The following is an 18,037-nucleotide window of genomic DNA, read 5'->3' as shown; positions in this document are numbered from 1 at the left end:
CATCACCCTACTATCAGGGAACAGCATACTGTAAGTTAGAAAAAGGTTCAAAATTATGTTTTAGTTAATAGAGGATGTGTGGGCTCAGCTGCCTAAAGAAAAAAAGCTGTATAACTAGAAATACTTTATTTTGAAAATATATTTAACCAAAATATTTATTGTCTTTAATGTTGCAAATACTTATCTCTACAGCACAACAGCAGTCATGCAGGTCTTCAGCAATAGCTAAATTATAGGTGGCTCTGACATTGCCATTGTTTTTCCTGCTAAATTGGAAAAAAGAGTCATGGTTCTTGTTGTGTCACATTTAGCTACAAACAGCAAGAAATACACATCCTACTTCATGTGCTCCTGTATAAAGTTTTCATGTTTGCATTTGTCTTTCTGCTGCCAGATACTGTTCAGTATTATCATTAGTTGGGAGGCTGAGATAATCCACAGTTCAAAGCAGTTGCATTTCCGGATGGCAGCAATTGGCAGATAACTACCCCTCATAAGTGGAATTTTCTTCTACTTGTGTCCATTTCTCGGCGCTGAAATTTAAAAGAGAAATTATTAACCAGCGAATTTATGTAACAAGATACAAACTAGGTTGACCACCCCAGTTTAAAGTAGGGTAGGCAGTCAAATGTGTCATAGTTACAATATAGTCAGCTTCTCTAGTCTAACAATAAAGAAGAATTGGAGATGAGCAAGTTAGAACTGAAAAACACATGTAATTACTCTGTCCCCTGACAGCAAAATGTCTTTAAAACAAACAAGGTTACTCACTTCATGCATTACACCAGGAGTGTTAGCATTTTACTTCTGATGTAACTTGGGATACTTGCCCAATCAACCACAGTTCCACAGTAGAAATGACTGGAAAACTGATTTATCATTGCCTAGAGTAATACTTCAATTTCACTTGAAGAGTGCAGAGGTTGTCAGTGTTACTCTCCTTTCACTATTAAGAAGTGCCATTTAAGAAAATAGCTTAGTGACTTACGCATTATGATTCCTGCACTCACCTTGCACAAAATATCCCTAATCAAGTTACTAGGCTTCCAATAATAGCTCATACCAGGGGAATACTTTTCACATCTGCTTCTATCTGTGTATGTTACAGAAATTACATTCTGCACATATGTAATTTTGGTATATTGATACTTGTCATCCTTGTTATTTTTGACTTGCAAAGTAGCAGAATGTTTCTACTCTGCATATTTCTCAAAATACACCTCTAAATATTTCAGTAAAATACTTACGTATTGAAAGCTGCATTTATACTGATTTTTAGGCTAAGATTTGTGGTTATGTTTCATGTCAGATTTACTCTCCCTTCCAAGCAGGACTATTCTCATTACTTAAGACATACCTTATGAATCCATTCATATTCTCCAAATTTGGAATCAAAAGTTCCTTTTTGAAGAGACCTCAGCTTTAATGTAAAACGTGGCCCAAGTTCTTGAATTCCCACTTTCTTTTCACTCTTGAAGATATATCTTTGGGGAAAAAAATAAATAAATTAGGAAGTAAGTTACAGGAACATTCCCTCATTTGTGAGTTTTGTGTAAAACATCACCTGTGGAATCTGAAAAAGATGTAGTCTCGCTGGTTGTGAAAGGTAGCTACTTGTCTTCCAATGAACTGAGGATCATGTGGGAAGAGAGAAGCAAACATGCGACCAACAGAATGGCCAAGTCGCGTTGTAAAATTATTCAGGATTACTTCAGGTGCATGTTCTGTGGGCTCCTTCCCTTTTCGCTGAAATGAAAGTATTAGAGTGCAAAGAACAGATAAAATGCAACAGGATTTTAATCTACTATCAAAGAAGTGCTTCACATAACAGGGGGAAGACAACTAGGGCCAGGTTCTTGTAAGACTGCTGCTAACATTCCATAATTTTTTCAGGCAAGTTTGTATATAAGTAAAAGAGCAGCTGGTAACATAAGGATCTTTGGTTTGACAGCATAAACTGAATGAACAAATAATTTTACATTTCCTCTCTCCTGCACCAACTTCCATTTCTGGTACCAATCATTACAGCAAATAAATGGAGTCTCCTCTCTTACTATGAAGTAAGAATATATGGGATTCCTCTTTAATAAGAACAGATAAAGTTTAAACATTACTTATTTCAAAAGCGAAGAAAACATTTTACTGCAAATATTTAGGGCTAGGTAAGCAATACTTACTATAAAAGAGGTTACAGGGCTGAAAGACTTAGGAAAATGAGGTTTTATTCAAGACTAGGAACTACATCTACTGAAATCTTTGAAACTGCTTTTGATCTATGGTGTGTATACTATATTATATACTGGGTATTCCCTATTGATGTAGGTTCTCAGCTGTTATTTACTAGCACAACTATAAAAATACTTGGCACTTAAATTTGGCAATAACTATGAATGGAAATACACTGCTTATGGAAGTAGATTATACTGCTTCTTGTCCTCCTCTTGGCTTATAAAAAAGCACAAGATCAGCTGAAGCATACAACCAGTTCTGACAGATCAAGCAGACTGAATCTATTTACCATTAGATAACACACTAGCCATTTAAAAACTGTTGGAGCCTCACCTTTATTTCTTTACGCAAACGGACACTACTCATTCTAAAATGAGCTGTTGGACCATCAGGCAGATGACTTAATACAAGACCATCTGTTCAGAGAGTTAAAAAAAAAGGCTGGTAAAATTTGGTATTTATGAAGGAACACTTTTTTTGCAAGAAAGTGCAATATTCTAGTACAGTATTCTATCCATAGTCTACACACATTCATAAACTAGTTACCTAGTATGCTGAAGTATGTCAACTGTTTTGTTTCAATACCTAATGAGTTATAGTCTATTGCTTTCTCCTTTACTAATTAGTAATGTTTGATCCAGGCAGCAAAACTTCCTGGTCAGAAAAACTTGTTAATTAATCAAACTGTTACATTTACTGAAACAATAACAATGTTTATCAATGCAAAGCCAAGCTCCATTATCCATCAGATACTCCAGCTGGCACAGTGATTTTTAATCCCCTAGCTACACTGTAAGCTGCACAGCAAAAGAAAAAATTCCAGAATACACACTTTGATGCACACTAAAGAATTCTTTTCTTTCCCTAATAGGCACAGAATTAGTGCATCTACTTTAACAAATGCACAAAAGGATACTTGGTATTTTGCGATCTTCATTAATGACGATTAAATCTGTGAAGTCCCTTGCAATACACTGTGGAATAATCCTTTTCAAAGCCAGTCCCCTTCGATAGTAGACATGTGAGTTAGGTATAACAGTAGACAGTTGTTCACAGAATCTTACTGTTCTCTGCAAAACAGGTGTTAAATTGTAATGTGGTAAATACAGTGCCAAATTCAAGTACCTGGGGAATGGAGGATTGCTCCTTCCAACCGCCTTCCCTCGTGAGACATTAATTCCCGTATCTCTATAAAGATTTAAAAATAATCTATTAAATTACTTCAGTCAGTGGGGAAAAAATATTTACAGTAAAGACTGCAGCAGACCAAGGACTTTTCTTACTTTTTTTTTTTAAAGGATGCTTTCTCCTCCCTCAATCAGAGAAAAGCAGGAAAATCAAAAAAGCATAACCTCAAAACTCCTTTAGTTATTAAAGACAATAATTTACAAGAATTTTGTAACATTTCAAAATACAACTATTATTTCAGGTACTAATGTCTGAGTTTCCAGGTAAACAGTTATGAGAGGCACTTTTTCTATTCTCTAAACCCACTTTCTTTTATGAATTTCACAAACGTCAATAATGTCCCCAGTTAGGTAATGCAGACCATTTCAACACAGGAACATACACATGAGGTTGTTTTTTAAGAAGGAAGGAAACTGCTGGAGAAACTAACAGATTACATACATGTACAAGTTCATTGACAGTTGCTAAATAAAACAGCTGAAAAAAGCCCTCTGAAATCTACTATTTTCAGCTTTACTTTACCAATCAGAGTATGAAAATCATGGTATCTCATAACCAGTTGATTGCTTAGAACTCTCCAGGTAAAACATGCATACCCCACGAGGTCTGTCTGATGTTGTAATGAGAATCTTGGGAACTGTCTGCCTGTTGAAGTATGGTGCAAATTCATCAGTTGCTTCATCAAAAGCAACCTGGAAGAACAGAAGTCTTGTTAATCCACCATATACAAAATAACTGTAGAACAACTGTTCAATCTGATCTAAATTTTGATTAAATTTAGTAGGAAGAAGGTCCATTCACAAAATCTATGCTAAAATTATCAAAAAGCATATGGTTTTCATATTTTTAATAATCTAGTGAAAAACATCAGCAGGTCCTACTATCAACAACAGTAAATTCAAATGACAATTACCTAATGAACATAATGAAAAAGTAACTTAGTGAACCTATCATGTGTAAAAAGTAATGCATCAACACCTTAACAGGAGAGTGGTGAACATTAAGCTTCATCAATCCATTTTGTGTCCCTCCTTTGGGAGAAAAAAAAAAAGGTTAACCTATATAGCACATGCAGAAATTAAGCAGTTACCTCATCATCATTGGGATCTACAGTAGTTTCATCATACACTCTCTGATTTTCAATCGTCTTTGGTACGGGTTTTGGAGGTGCCTAAAATAAATAGATTTATTAGTATAACACATTCATGTAACTAAAGTGTACTACAAAAAACCACATTTGTACTGCCTCGACACTGTGTATGTTCCTACACAGAAGTATTATTTATTTTATAACAGCTTCTAAAAAAGAAGATACATCACCTTGATTAAAAATACATATGATTATTGAGACACTACAGACCGTAGAATCACAGAATTGCCAGGTTGGAAGGGACCCCAAGGATCATCTTATCTAACTTTTCTAGGTGATAGTGTAGTTTAAATGAGATGGCCCAGCAACCTGTCAAGCTGAGTCTTAAAACTGTCCACTGTGGGGGAACCCACTACTTCTCCTAGGAGATAATTCCGATGTCTAACTGTTCTCATGGTGAAAAATTTTCTTCTAGATTCCATTCAGAATCTTCCTAGGAGCAACTTGTACCCATTACCCCTTATTTTCTACGGATAAGCATCTCTAGAACAGTGACATTGGTTATTTCAGTCTAACTAAGAAATAGCATTCCAAACCGAAACCAACCGAACAAAAAAATGGTAACTTTCTATCCACTTTTCTTCCATGGCAGAAAAAAGCTTATAATGTTTACCCTGTTCAATTACACTACTCTTGTAAGATTATGATTCCATGGCAACTCACAACTGACTGTCCTCAACTGTCAATAGACTTTTCAATAGTTCAGAAAAAGAAGCAAACCCCTTGTTCTTGCCTCGGCTTACAAACAAGCAGACAACTGCCTTGGGCAGGGTTTGGTGAGATCTGATTGTTTTAATTTACAGAGAAATTACTTATTAGTGTTTCATTCCTAATAACATCAGTACCTTGGCATTATTAGCTTAAAACTCACCCTGCTTGACTACAGCATCGTTTAAAGCAGTACCAACAACGTTTCTAAGCTCAGCTGTTTGCTGCCTCCGTTTACACAACAGTGTCACCACGGCCACCCAGCACCGAGGTCACTGCTCCACTTCACTAAGTCTGTTTCACTCACAAAACTGAGGAATCTCCAGCACAAGACTGAGCTGAAGAACCATCACCAAGGCGAACTCTCCCCTGTTCGCAGCGGAGCACCACGTCCCTTCAATAGGAACTGCCTCGCCACGACACGGGGCCGCAGCACGCTGCAGCTGGAGCCCTTACTTTGTCCCCAAGGGCTTCTCGCTCCTTTCTTCGCTTCTTCTTGGCGGCGAGTTTCTCCTAGTGGAAAAGGGAGAGCAACCCGTTAGCCAGACCCGCTGCCCGACTGGGGCTTCCCTCCGCCCCGCGGTAACGCTCACCGCGCTGGGCCTTTCCCCACCTTCCTCTGCTGCTGCTTCCAGCGAAGGAACATGAAGTGCCGCCGTTGCTTGTTTTTGATCTCGGAAACGCTGAAAGTCGGTGGAAAGAGAACCCGTTCCTGGGCCGGCTGCCCCCCATCCTCCGCCGCAGAGCCCCGCCGATCGCTGCCGTCACCCGCCATGCTGCTGCCGCTGCTGCCGCCGCCAGGAGCTGACCCCTCACCTCTGACCTTTGCCCCCGCCCGCCGGGGAAGCACGCGCTGCGCCGGCCGGAAGCACGGGCTCCCGTCGCGCGCGCGCGCACGCGCGCAGGGGTCCGGGCAGCCGCTGGGCGCGGCGCGCTGGGCGGGTCTGAGGAGAGGTTGTGGGCGGTGCCGGCTGATCCGCTGCGCGAAGGCACGTTGGGAAAGGCGCGTGAGGCCGTGCGCGGAGCGCCGGGGAGATGCGGCTGGGCCGTGGTGACGGACGTTGTACGAGTCACAGCGGGGCCCAGCCCCGTCACCCTCTGGCCGTGACCGCGCACAGGCTGAACTCAGGCTGTTGCAGAGTCTGTTGCTTCACTGCAGGGACCTGCAAAACCACCAAGCGAGTTGCTCAGCAGGCGACAAACCTTGAGATAAAAGGAGATTATATAATCACTACAGTAGGTTTTATAATCAGGATTAGCTATCAAAAAGGGAAATGTTAAGCAAAGATGACACACCAGTGGATCTGCATTTTTGATGGTAACATCATGATCCAGTAGTGTGTTCACACATTTCACATTCATAGACTCACACGTAACCATAGAGTGGTAGGGGTTAGGAGGGACTTCTGAAGGTCATCTAGTCCAGCACCCTTGCTTAGAGCAGGACTATTTAGAGTAAATCATTCAGGAACTCATCATCAGGAACTTGGCAGGTTTGAATGCCTCCAGAGATGGGAAAATCCACAACATCTACTGGCAGCCTGTTCCAGTGCTCTGCCACCCTCGAAGTGGAGATTTTTTGCATAATGTTTACATAGACTCTTCTGTATTCCAGTTTGTGTCCGCTGCCCCATGTCCTGTCTCTGGACACCACTGAGAGGAGTCTGGCTCCAGCCTCCTGGCACTTGTTTTTTAGATCCTTAGAAGCATTAATGAGATCCCCACTAAGTCTCCTCCAGGCTTCAGATTTCTCACAGTGACTTAAGTTGTGGGAAGTACAAATACTGTTTTGCATTACTAAGTTTATTTTACTAGAAAAGTAAAAAATCTGTTAATATGAACATAAAGATAATAGAAAACGATCTAGAAATAGCCTGAATTAGACAAAGTCTCAAGCATACTTCTGTCCTATAAACTACTTTAACTCCTCTTAACTCATCCTGCTTCACTGAAGTTATTTCTGCTTAACACAGATGTAACTGAAAGATAAAAGGCCTCATTGTGCACATACCCATATTTTTCTGGCCTCACTCCCATCTTTGTCAAAGAAAATACTTCAGCTATCCACAGTGCCGTAAGGATAAGTGGTTTCCATGGTAATTAAGGTTTGGAGGATTTAGTTGAGAATATGCTAACCAAGGACTTTCTGTTACTTTATCACACTAGCTGATTCAAATATCCAAGATTGCAAGTCATTAGCAGAGATTTTCATCACTGCTGTTGGCAGAACTAGTAGGGTGTTCTAAGTTATTTGCAGTTCCAGTTTGCAGTGGTGTTTTTTGTTGGTATGACTGCAAACTGATACGCGGCATAATTGTGTGAAGCTCAGTGAGTGCTTACATGTGTCCAAAAAACCCACATTATCATCCTCCCTTCCAGCAAGAGGAAAGACAACCCCTAATACTATTCAAAGATTTTTCTTCTGAGCACTCACAGGAACAAAATAATGATACATAATAATATGAGAACTTCCCAGGGCAGGGGAAGGACAATAAAAGGACACCAGAATCCCATTGTGGGTGTCAGAAAAATAAGATCACTAATAAGGTGCAATTATAACTTCAATAGAAGACCCAATTGCTAAGTGTATGAATAGTTTCTCCATAGGGCAGAGTCCAGGGTCTTTTGCTTATTTTAACTATGAACTCTTCTGTGCATTTTAACAGGATACTCTTCCCCCCCCCACCTCAACTAAGGTTGCATTGTCAGAAAACCGTCTTTTGGAAGAAGCTGCTTGGTTAAAAACCAGACCAAACCAACAACACAAAATACAAACAAAATGCAACTAAAAACAAAGCTCAAATCAGCAACAACAAAACCAAACAGAAAACACCAACAACTTTGATTAGTATGAACCAAAGAGTAAGATCTGCAGTGGAAAGTAATGAATGAAGACATATTTTCCATGTCAGTACTAAGGAAACCAGAGGAACCCTTTATGTAAATTACCACTAACCCAGCTGTGGGAGTGGAAGCATCATTTTGAATTGTCTCAATAGAGCGCTGGAGCACTGGAGGTTTTTGCTTTTCTGTCATTTTAAACGATTGAAAAATATTTTGTTATTGAGAGGGACAGAAGTTCACCCAGGGAAAGGAAATTAGCTTAGAAAATATTTGTGGAAGGAGATGAGAAGAGGGTAAGGTGCATATGGGTACAAGAAGTTTGTAGAAAGGGAACTGTTGGTTTGAGGTTTTTTTAATATTTGAAACCAAACATTTTGCTATTTTCCTGTTTTGTTTTTCTTAGTTTCCTTACCTCAAGGTAGAGACGACATATTGTGTTCAATATTCATTACACTGAAAATGCAGTGCTCCAAACCAAACAAGGCATTGTCTATGTTGGAAGACAGACATGCCTTCCAGGCTTCTTTCTTTCTTCCTACACAATACTGTTTCACTTGAAAAATAAAACAAGGAGTGGTTGTATATGTTCTTTAAATGGATTCATTTAACTATAGTTATATTGGCTTGTTAATACTGCAAATCAGTTCCCCTTGGAATCAGTGTGCCAGAATTCTTTGTGGTTGTTGTTAAAACAGATATCCAGCAATTGACAATAGTAATTTGAAGATGACAAGATCCACAAGCAGTTTCTGCAAAGCAATGTCTCAGTTTTTTAGGATTCTTGGTGGGTTAGTAGAGTATATGACAAAGGAGAAGTGACTGATTTCCCTCTAGGAAAAAAATCCCCCAAGTCATACAGTTGGAAACAGTATTTATGTGGATCTAAAACTGGTGAGGAGAGAGAAAATAAAAGAACATGAGGTCACAACAAAACATGATAAGAAGTGAGGTGGCTTAAGAAGAAAGGCTGTCTTTGCTGAACTCCACATTTATGGGACTCAAAACTTTCTGCAGGACCCCTCAGCCCTCTGAAGTTTCTGTTGGTGGTGGCGAATATGTCTAAACTGTTGAAGTTAGTGCTGTGTACTGGTAGTCAAGCTAAATGAGAGAGGCTTATCCATTTAAAAAGCACAAGGAAATGCAGAGCAGAAATACAATTTGGGGCCTTGCAGTGTGATTATATGATGTTGCAGCAGGCATCCTTTTTTCAGCTGCCCAGGAGTGCTGTCAGAAGCAGACTGCTGAAATAAGACAAGTGTACTCTTCTTGTTCTTGCATTCAGAGCTAGTTCTCCCATCCCTTTATGGTGCTGAGTGGACAATGAAGTTGTACCTCAAAGATCTGTGTTTTATTATACCTGTAAGTATCTCACCCGTGAGGTTGCAGAGCAGTTAGTACAGCATTGGTCATACCTGAGCCTCACCAGGACCCTCAAAATAAGACATTCTTCACACTCTTGCTTGCAGCCTCTCTGGTAGGCATTCTCAGGGACTGTCTAAGAGCATTGACTGTGTAGCAAAGTTGATGATGATAGCTTTCCTTAACTGGTAGTTCGAAAGTTACTTACATTTGACACAGAAGACAGGAGTCTCAGCCTCTTGAGAGTTTCATCTTTGCTTTCAATGGAACACTGAAGCCACAAGCCTACAGTTTCTTCAGAGGTGAGAGCTGCCTTCATTCTTCCAACTGAAGCTATTGCTGCATGCAGAATAAGATACAGACAATGCTGGACCAAATAGCTACTGGCTGGGGCACTCTCTCCCTGAAAGGAAGGACTATGGCCAGGTCTCAGTATTCTCGCTATAGTTAAACAGCAAAGCAGAAACAAGCTGTAGAGAATAGACTGTAACCAGGTTCAGTCTCCAGGTGTGTGCCCTCACCACTGGGCTAAAGAGTTTGGTTCCTTTTACACTCCTGGCCTGATACTCTGTTGGGCTTTTTGCACAGTGATTGTGAACTCACCAGGGTGGAATACTGAGAGCAGTGGGAGATGCTTGCTGTGGTGGTGGTGGGGATCTGTGTTTGAGCTGGCATTTGAGCATGGGCCCACCACAATATTCTGTCACATGAAAGACAGACATCTATACTGTCACTTTTTGAGAGAAAGCCTGCATTGTATTTTGTAGAGAGCTTAAGCCTGTGATGCTTGCCACGTGTTATTGTACCAAGCCATCTGGGATCTCTGCTGTAGAAAAGCCTCTTGTTCATCCAGCCAGGCGTAAGCACGAAATCAGTGCTAAACTGCTTAGCTCTTTCCAGACTGTTCCCAGAGCTGTTTCTCTAAGGGAGCATTATGTAGGGGAGTGAAGTAAAATTACAAGGTGCCTATGCAGGAATTGTGGGTATTTTTCAAGATCATCTTTTGGGGCTTACAGGCTTGCATTCCTTAGTGGATCTTGTTTACATTCTTTAGTTCCCACATTTTCAGTCACCTAGGGCAGTCTCTGTAATGGGAAAAAATAGGGATCTTGCTCAATAAATTTGAGTATTACTTAACATTTCAGGATGAACACAATCTTACTGTGTGCTCCCAATGCCTGTTGTCATCCCATATCTCCACAGGAAAGTTATTTTCATATCCTTTTCTGAGTTACTCCTCTTACAGTATCTGAGCTGTGTGCAAACATTAAGGTGCTTATTGGAAAAAAGGTATTATGGCCATTAGACAGACAGAATAATGAAACGTTTGTCAAACCAAAATTTATCAAATGTATCTGTGAATACAGAATGCTCAATGTAAAACCCCCAAAGCTGGATGTTTTGAGAATATTTAGCACCATATGTTCAAACTGCAAGTATGTTCAATCAGGTTCCCAAATTAACTTCACTATGCTCAGGATCATTCTAGTTACCAGATTCCAGTCTGTTACCTCCTCTAAGTCATTAATAAGGACATTAGGCGTTTTGGGTCTTGTATGGATCCCTGAGGAGCACCACTAGTTACTAGCCACCTTTTTAGGGGACCTTGTACTGCTCATCAACACCCATCGTACTCCACAGGGCAGCTGATTATCCATCCACTTTGTGATACATTTTTCCACTCCATATTTCACCAATGTGACTGTAAGGGTACTGTGGGAGACCATGCTGAAGGCCTCCCTAAAGTCAACAGCATGCACTGCTTTTCCTTTGCTGGGCCAGTCTTTCTATCAAAGGTTTGCCCTTGGTAGAGCCACAGTACACTCATCTACCTTTATGTCTCTCAGTTGACTGGAAATGTCTTCTAGGAGTATTTGCTCCATGATCATCCAGGGAATGAAGGTGAAGCTGAAAAACATGTAGTTCCCTGACTCTTCCATCCTGCCCTTCTTTAAGTTGAAGCAATTCAACTTAGTGTAACCCTCTGGCTGTACTGTGTGAAGAGCACTGACTACTGATGCATTTAAATGGTCTGACATCTCAGAACATGTATGTCTGTCCATGTGAGAAAAAAATCTGAGACAGCAAAACTTAAACAGCCTAGGGAAAAATTAAGTAAAGGAGAGCATTTTTGAAAGGTTATTTTTGCTGTATTCTTGCAAAACAACCTTTGCAGATGTTTGACTCAAAAATTATGGAAATTCCACAGTCAGCTACATGTGAATGTCCAGTTTTAAACCCCATTAGAGTTAAAAAAAGGTGCTTTACAGCTACTGTACATATGGATGTCAACACAATCTTAAACATATAGTTATAACTGACATTACAATAATTCCTTCCCAAAGGACCTATCAGGATGGCTTAGCTGGCCATTATCTTAATCTTGACAGATGAGCCTGATGAATACTGGGTGTCACTACAAGTCTCAGCACTTCTGGCTAGTTAGTAGATTAAAACTACTAGATAATACATTAATTGCATGTTTAAAAAAAAGTAGATTAAATCTACTAGATAATACATTAATTGTATGGGGGGAAAAAAAAGTTTGCTGGAGGTTCAAGTGCCTAGAGCAGAAAACTGGAATACTTCCCAAAAGAGAAATTGTATGCCCAAGAAAATTATCACTTGATAGATTTAGACTTTTTGAGAAGTTTATCCAATGGGTACATTGCAAAGTACTGAAGAAACATCTGCTGTTTCCAACCTGGTATTTTGCTGAATTTGTTTTGCTGCTTCTGGAGATTGCTATCCTTTTCTAAAGAATTGTCCTGCAAAAGGGAAGGCAGTCAATGGCAATGTTTCACCAGCTTTGTGTGTATGGAGAAATCCTGTGCTTTTGGGATGTGTGTGGACCTCTTCGTAGGAAGTTATGCTGGTATCTTTCTGCTGGTGGCAATTACCCATAGCTTGGGCTACCTTTATAAAACATTCCTTCACATACTGAAAAAGAGTTTATCCATCATTAGAGCATGGCTCATTTCTATCGAGATATTTTTCTGAATATGCTACCTTATGTTTTCATTTTATTTATTGACTCCTTGTTACCTTATATTAAGACACATTTATGCTGCAGTGGAACAATTTCTCTGAAATATATAGAACTTGGTGTGGCAAATCATTTTGCTTCTTTTTCTGCTTGCAGGTTGCCCACAGATATCTTAAGAATTTTCTCCTTGTTGAAAATTATTGCAATGTAATCTGTAGGTGTTAGTATAAAAATAAGGTAACTATTCTGTAACAGAGTAAAATACCTCAAACGAAATTGATGTTCACCTTGAAGATCACTCTTAACTCCATGGTAACAGCACACATGTTATCAACACTTAGTCAAAGTTTATTGCTTAAAAATTCTAGTTTAATACATTTCAGTGTCTGGCTATGTTCCTCTTTAGCTCTTAATAGATATTTTACATTTTAAACTGAGAAAAAATTAGGATCTTTTTCTGCTTGGCATTATTAATAAGTCATTAGTATTTATAAATGGCTAGTAACACATATTAGTTAGTGTACAAATTTGTACAATAATATTTGCATAAGAAACAGAAGTTGTGAAGTGGTAGGTGATAAGGATGTATTCCACAGTTTTACCAGAATCTGTGGTAAGATGAGCTAACTTGAGTGATGCACATTTTAATATAGCTAAGTGCTGGCTAGTATTTGTAGGAAAGAAAAATGTAGATCACTTACCTGAAGGACTGCAGTACAAAAAGTGGTGATACAGAAAAGCAATTAAGAGCACACAAAAATGCTGTCCTGGTGGATAAATGTGAGGAGCACGCTGTAGCAATTGGGATTCCACTGGTGGAGCATACTGCCATGTCTTGGCCAGGTACCTAGACAAAAATTGAGAAACTGGTGAAGCAGAGCTATATGGTTGATCTGGGATCTAGAAACCTTTCTTGCAGAAGAGACTTAAAAAGCTTAGTCTCATTACTCATCTATGAATCACATAAGGGCCATCTTACCTGGCACTACATAAAAAAAGAGAATAATTGTATTCATAGAAATCTTCAGTTTAGGAGACAAATCTTTTAAAAAATGTAGTGTTTGAAAGCTGACCTAAGAGAGATTTTTTGATTAAAACCAAAACCAAACCAAACCAAACCAAATAGTTAGATTAACTAAGCCTTGGGTCGGGGGGGGGGGGGGGGGGGGGGAGGGTGGGGAAATTAGATACATAGTCCTGTGAAGTATTTCCTGTCAGCTGAAATCTTTAAAACAAGAAGATCAAGAAGGTGTTTTTTTTTTTTCCAAAAAAAGTATTCTAGCTCCACCTGAAATTGTATAGACATCATTGATCTAATTGTCACCTCTACTGTGCAAAAGGTCAGATTGGAGAATCGTAGTGCTTTCTTCTGGCATCTGTGATGCTATGAAACATCAAAATGGAGCAAGAAAAAAAGGAAACTTTAAAAAATATTCTAAAATTATTTCAGAATATTTGCCATCATATTCAGATAGCATGTGGTTAGAGAGCAATGAATGGCTTTTTTTCCTGTTTGTATTGCTAAGCTTTATTTACTAAGTCACTAGAATTGCAGAATCTCTTTTATTTAAGGCTACCCAGCACCTTTCCCCTGATAAGACTGTGTTTCCTTTCTTTATTGGTCTATCAGATCCTTTAAGACTGATATTTCCATGCTGGGTGTTCACCTCAGGATAATCTTCTGGAACCCTTAATTCTGTATTTGGTAGTGATCAGAACCAACATAAAAAACAAAGTGACCAAAGCTAGTAAAACCAAATGCTAATGCAAGAAGTAGTTTCAAAGTATTAGACAGATTGGTGGGATAACTTGGAGATTTACCAGGAGATTTCCTTCTCTTTTATATTATAAACTCTCAGTGTCAGAACTTTTTTCTTATATGTTGATAAAATACAAACATGCTTTTGGATATTTATAAATGCTAATCACAAAATAACAAAGGTAATGAACATTGCAAGACACTTAGCTGGCAACATGTAATAACCTCAGTGTCAGATAAACTCTTTTTTTCCAGTATGCATATGTAGCTCTTATTAATGAAACTCAAGCTGCACCTAATTACTAGTAACAGAAAATCACTGGCGTTTACCTCCCACGTACAGAGCCACACCTTGCCCTCCAGGAAATCCAGAGAGCTTCCCAAGAACTGTCCCTAGCTCTGCCCTAGATTTCAGCCTCTTCTGTAACATTTTACAGTAGAAGCTTATCAAAGCAAAGCTTGTGTAGCGCGCAGGGTTTGAACGAAGGAAAGAAACTCATAATGAAACCTGATCTTAAGCTACATCTTTTATGACTGTAGGGATCTTTTATTACTGTAGCTCTTTTGCTTGGTCTGCATGGTTCAGCAAGTTTGGTGCTCTATGCAACACAGGCTGATGCTGAAGACTATCTCTTCCTTGCATTAGGAGAGAGAAGATAGAATCAAAAGCACTGTTTCAGTAAAAGTTGCCATACGAGATGATGAAGAAGATTTAGCTAAGGTAGTATTTTCCTTTGTCTGTATTTCCAATTTGATCACATTTTCCTCCTGCTTGGGAAAATATTTTATTTCCTAAATTTGTGTGGGATTAGTGATGAAAGATGCGTTATGACACGGTTACCTTTGGCAGGAGAGAGTCAAGCTAAAAGATCAAGCCTCTTTTTTTTTATTTCACCAACAGAGTTTTAAGTGCATCTGAAAAGAAATGACACCATTCATACTGGTACTGGGATTGTATCCATCAGCTGACAATGCATCTGGTCATGGCCTCTGCAATTCAACTCCAAATGTACAATACTAATGCCAGTATGGGATTCAAGAGACCTGTCCTGTCTTCATCTTCCTTCTTCAAAAATGCTTCCTGGTAGCTTCTGATAAGTCCTTTTGTGCCATATTCTTCTCAAAAATGAGTGTGAAAGCCTTATATGGATCAATAAGCATAGCATATATCCTAGAAAGAAGAACAAGGGCTGAGCAAATCTCACAGGGAGTCCTCTCCTGGGAAGCAGAGTCACTGAAGAAGAGTTGGAGACTACTAGACCACAATCACTACTTCTCTGACATGGTGACTAGATTAGGGAATCTAACTCTTGATTGGCCAAGCAAGTAAATATTGAGAAAAATACACTGCCTCTGTATCCGTCACTGATGTAAAGCAAATTGGAATCACAGTATCACAGTATATCAGAGGTTGGAGGGGACCTCAAGAGATCATCAGGTCCAACCCCCTGCCAGAGCAGGATCACTTAGGGTAGTCTGCACAGGAATGCATCCAGGTGGGTTTTGAAAGTCTCCAGAGAAGGAGACTCCACAACCTGCCTGGGGTTGCCTGTTCCAGTGCTCTGTCACCCTCACTGTAAAGAAGTTTCTCCTCATGTTGAGGTGAAATCTTCCATGTTCTAGTTTGAACCCATTGTTCCTTGTCCTATCACTGTGAACCACTGAAAAGAGCCTGGCCCCCTCCACTTGACACCCACTCCTCAGATATTTATAGACATTGATCAGATCCCCTCTCAGTCTTCTCTTCTCAAGACTAAATAGCCCCAGGGCTCTCAGTCTCTCTTCATAGGGGAGATGCTCAAGTCCCTTAGTCTCTCCATTGGATTATGTCCAGCAGTTCTCTGTCTCTCTTGAACTGGTGTTTGTGTTCTAAATTCAAAAAGAGGGAAGAAAAGTTGGAGGGATTTCACAGAACACACATGAGACATGATTAAAGGATTGGGATACTGTCCTAACATGGGACTCAAGGAGTTCCACCTATTAAACTTATCAAAGAGGAAGTTAATGGGGGCCTTTTATGTACCTTTCCATGTAGTAAATATCCATTTAAAAATACATGACTTAGCTCTGGCAGACAAAGATCCACAACCTGCAATCTTAATTTATAGTTACTCATAATTAGCTATTGAGTGTTACCCATAATTAGGCATTTACCAAGAATTGTGGTAACTTTTGTGTTGATATTTGTATCAAGATGAGATGTTTCCCCCTAAAATGATATAAAGGAATTAGTTCAAGGAAACATGCTCTCCATTATACCGGAAGTCAGACTAGAAAATCACACAGGTCATGTCAGGGTTTATATTAATTCAATGTAATTAGTTCTATGATTGTTAATAAACAGTATTTTTAATGTTTCATGTTTGACTGCAGCCTCACCTTATCTCAATTATTTCTTACTGTATGGTGGTGGTGGGTGTTGTCCTATCAGCACTTCCACCTTCATCCCTAAGGTTTACATCATTATCTTGTTAGGCAACCTTCAGGGTTGATACTGTCGATATGATTCCAGCCACAGAAATATTGAGAGATGGAGGGATGGTGTTGGAGATCCTAACAAAAACTGCTTTAGGTCCTGCACACAAGTTATTTATCAAGACCAAGTTCTACCATAGTTCTTTAGCTTAACTGGAATACACTGCTCAGATGGTTATAGTCTCTTTGCAGAGCTCTGTTGAGGATTTTTAGCACATAAATCTACGTTTGTTTAAGTATATAATTTTCCAAGCTTTTATCCATGCTGAGGCTGATATTTAAAATGCTGTTCTCACCTGTTCATTCAACTGCATTTTGCTTGGTAGTCCTGGGAACAGACTGCCACCCTGACAAGGATGAACCACATCCACTGGCCATGCCGTTGTTTCTCTGAGCACCCCTCCAGCTTTGCATGGAGAGCAGCCTGTCCTTAACAACATGTCAAGAGGAACAGGTCCATGTTTTTGAGGACACAATTATTTGCTGTCCTTTTGGCTCAATATTTCATTATGCTTGTTAGCAGAAATTAAATAAGGTAATTTTGTTGTTTCAGGCGAAATGTCAGTTTGGTACCCTCACCTACTGGCCGTATTTCTAGGTATTATCCTGCCTTAGGAAGAGGCAGGCATTCCACAGCTCTCTGCAGTTCAAACCTCTTTGAGAAGTGCTATGAATGTTTGCATTCATAGATTGTTTCCATTTTTCTCATTTAAAAAAGCAAGCTGCAGCAGATAACCCTCTTCGCTCGGATCACATTTTGGTGCCAGTTAATTGCCTGCTAGTTTCCTGAACCATCTGGTGTTTAAATCTTAATGTTTCCAAGAATTTTTATCAGTCAGTGCGTAAAACTACCAATGCCACTGGATGTCCCAATGTATTCTCTAACAAGCTTCCACCTACTGTGATTTGGAAAAGACATTGCATATGCAATAGTACTAGCAGAGGATTGTGTGGCAGAAACCAAACTCTGTAGTTAGACTGAAAAGCATTTCAACAGGTTTTGAGAGAATCTTTGTAAAGGCTTCACATGAGGCCAGGATAATCTTGTGATTAATAATATATTACACTAAAAAAACATGCCTAGGAAAAGAACTTGCTATATTATATTGGAAAGGAACGCATGGAAGGAGGGAAATGATCAGTTTCAGTCTGTTTATAGTAAATACTCTTCTTCCCTTCACTTAGAGGCACACATCTTACTTGTACCACTACTACATATCCTAAACCAGTGTGAGAACCATAATACTTCAGGAAGATAAACACAAAAATCTCCCATGACATAATTAGGTTCAGGGACAGAGGTGGCTAATAAGCAATAAGTAATAGCAGAAGACTCTGT

At 39.5% G+C, this 18,037-nt stretch overlaps 1 protein-coding gene across 1 annotated transcript; it reads right to left on the bottom strand.

The window, feature by feature from the left end:
• Positions 1–168: 168 nt before the first annotated feature.
• Positions 169–6,050, bottom strand: RPF1 (ribosome production factor 1 homolog). The gene is made up of 9 exons (XM_054384189.1): positions 5,889–6,050; positions 5,732–5,788; positions 4,508–4,588; positions 4,014–4,109; positions 3,146–3,299; positions 2,563–2,645; positions 1,565–1,746; positions 1,358–1,484; positions 169–533 (listed from the first exon to the last, which is right to left on the bottom strand). Exons 1-9 carry the CDS (start codon positions 6,048–6,050, stop codon positions 492–494), a joined length of 984 nt encoding a protein of 327 aa, XP_054240164.1. The 3' UTR covers positions 169–491.
• Positions 6,051–18,037: the final 11,987 nt, after the last annotated feature.

Source organism: Indicator indicator, chromosome 10, assembly GCF_027791375.1.
Source record: "Indicator indicator isolate 239-I01 chromosome 10, UM_Iind_1.1, whole genome shotgun sequence".
Lineage (NCBI taxonomy): Eukaryota > Metazoa > Chordata > Aves > Piciformes > Indicatoridae > Indicator > Indicator indicator.
Note: the sequence above shows the minus strand (reverse complement) of the source record. Positions and strands in the feature narration are given on the sequence as shown.

Excerpts from the sequence above, each read along its gene's own strand:
- RPF1 (XM_054384189.1), bottom strand. The coding sequence starts at position 6,050 with ATGGCGGGTGACGGCAGCGATCGGCGGGGCTCTGCGGCGGAGGATGGG. Across the intron at positions 4,589-5,731 it reads GAGAAGCCCTTGGGGACAAA|GCACCTCCAAAACCCGTACC; the intron begins GTAAGGGCTCCA and ends TATTTATTTTAG. Across the intron at positions 1,485-1,564 it reads ATCTTTTTCAGATTCCACAG|ATATATCTTCAAGAGTGAAA; the intron begins GTGATGTTTTAC and ends TTTTCCCCAAAG.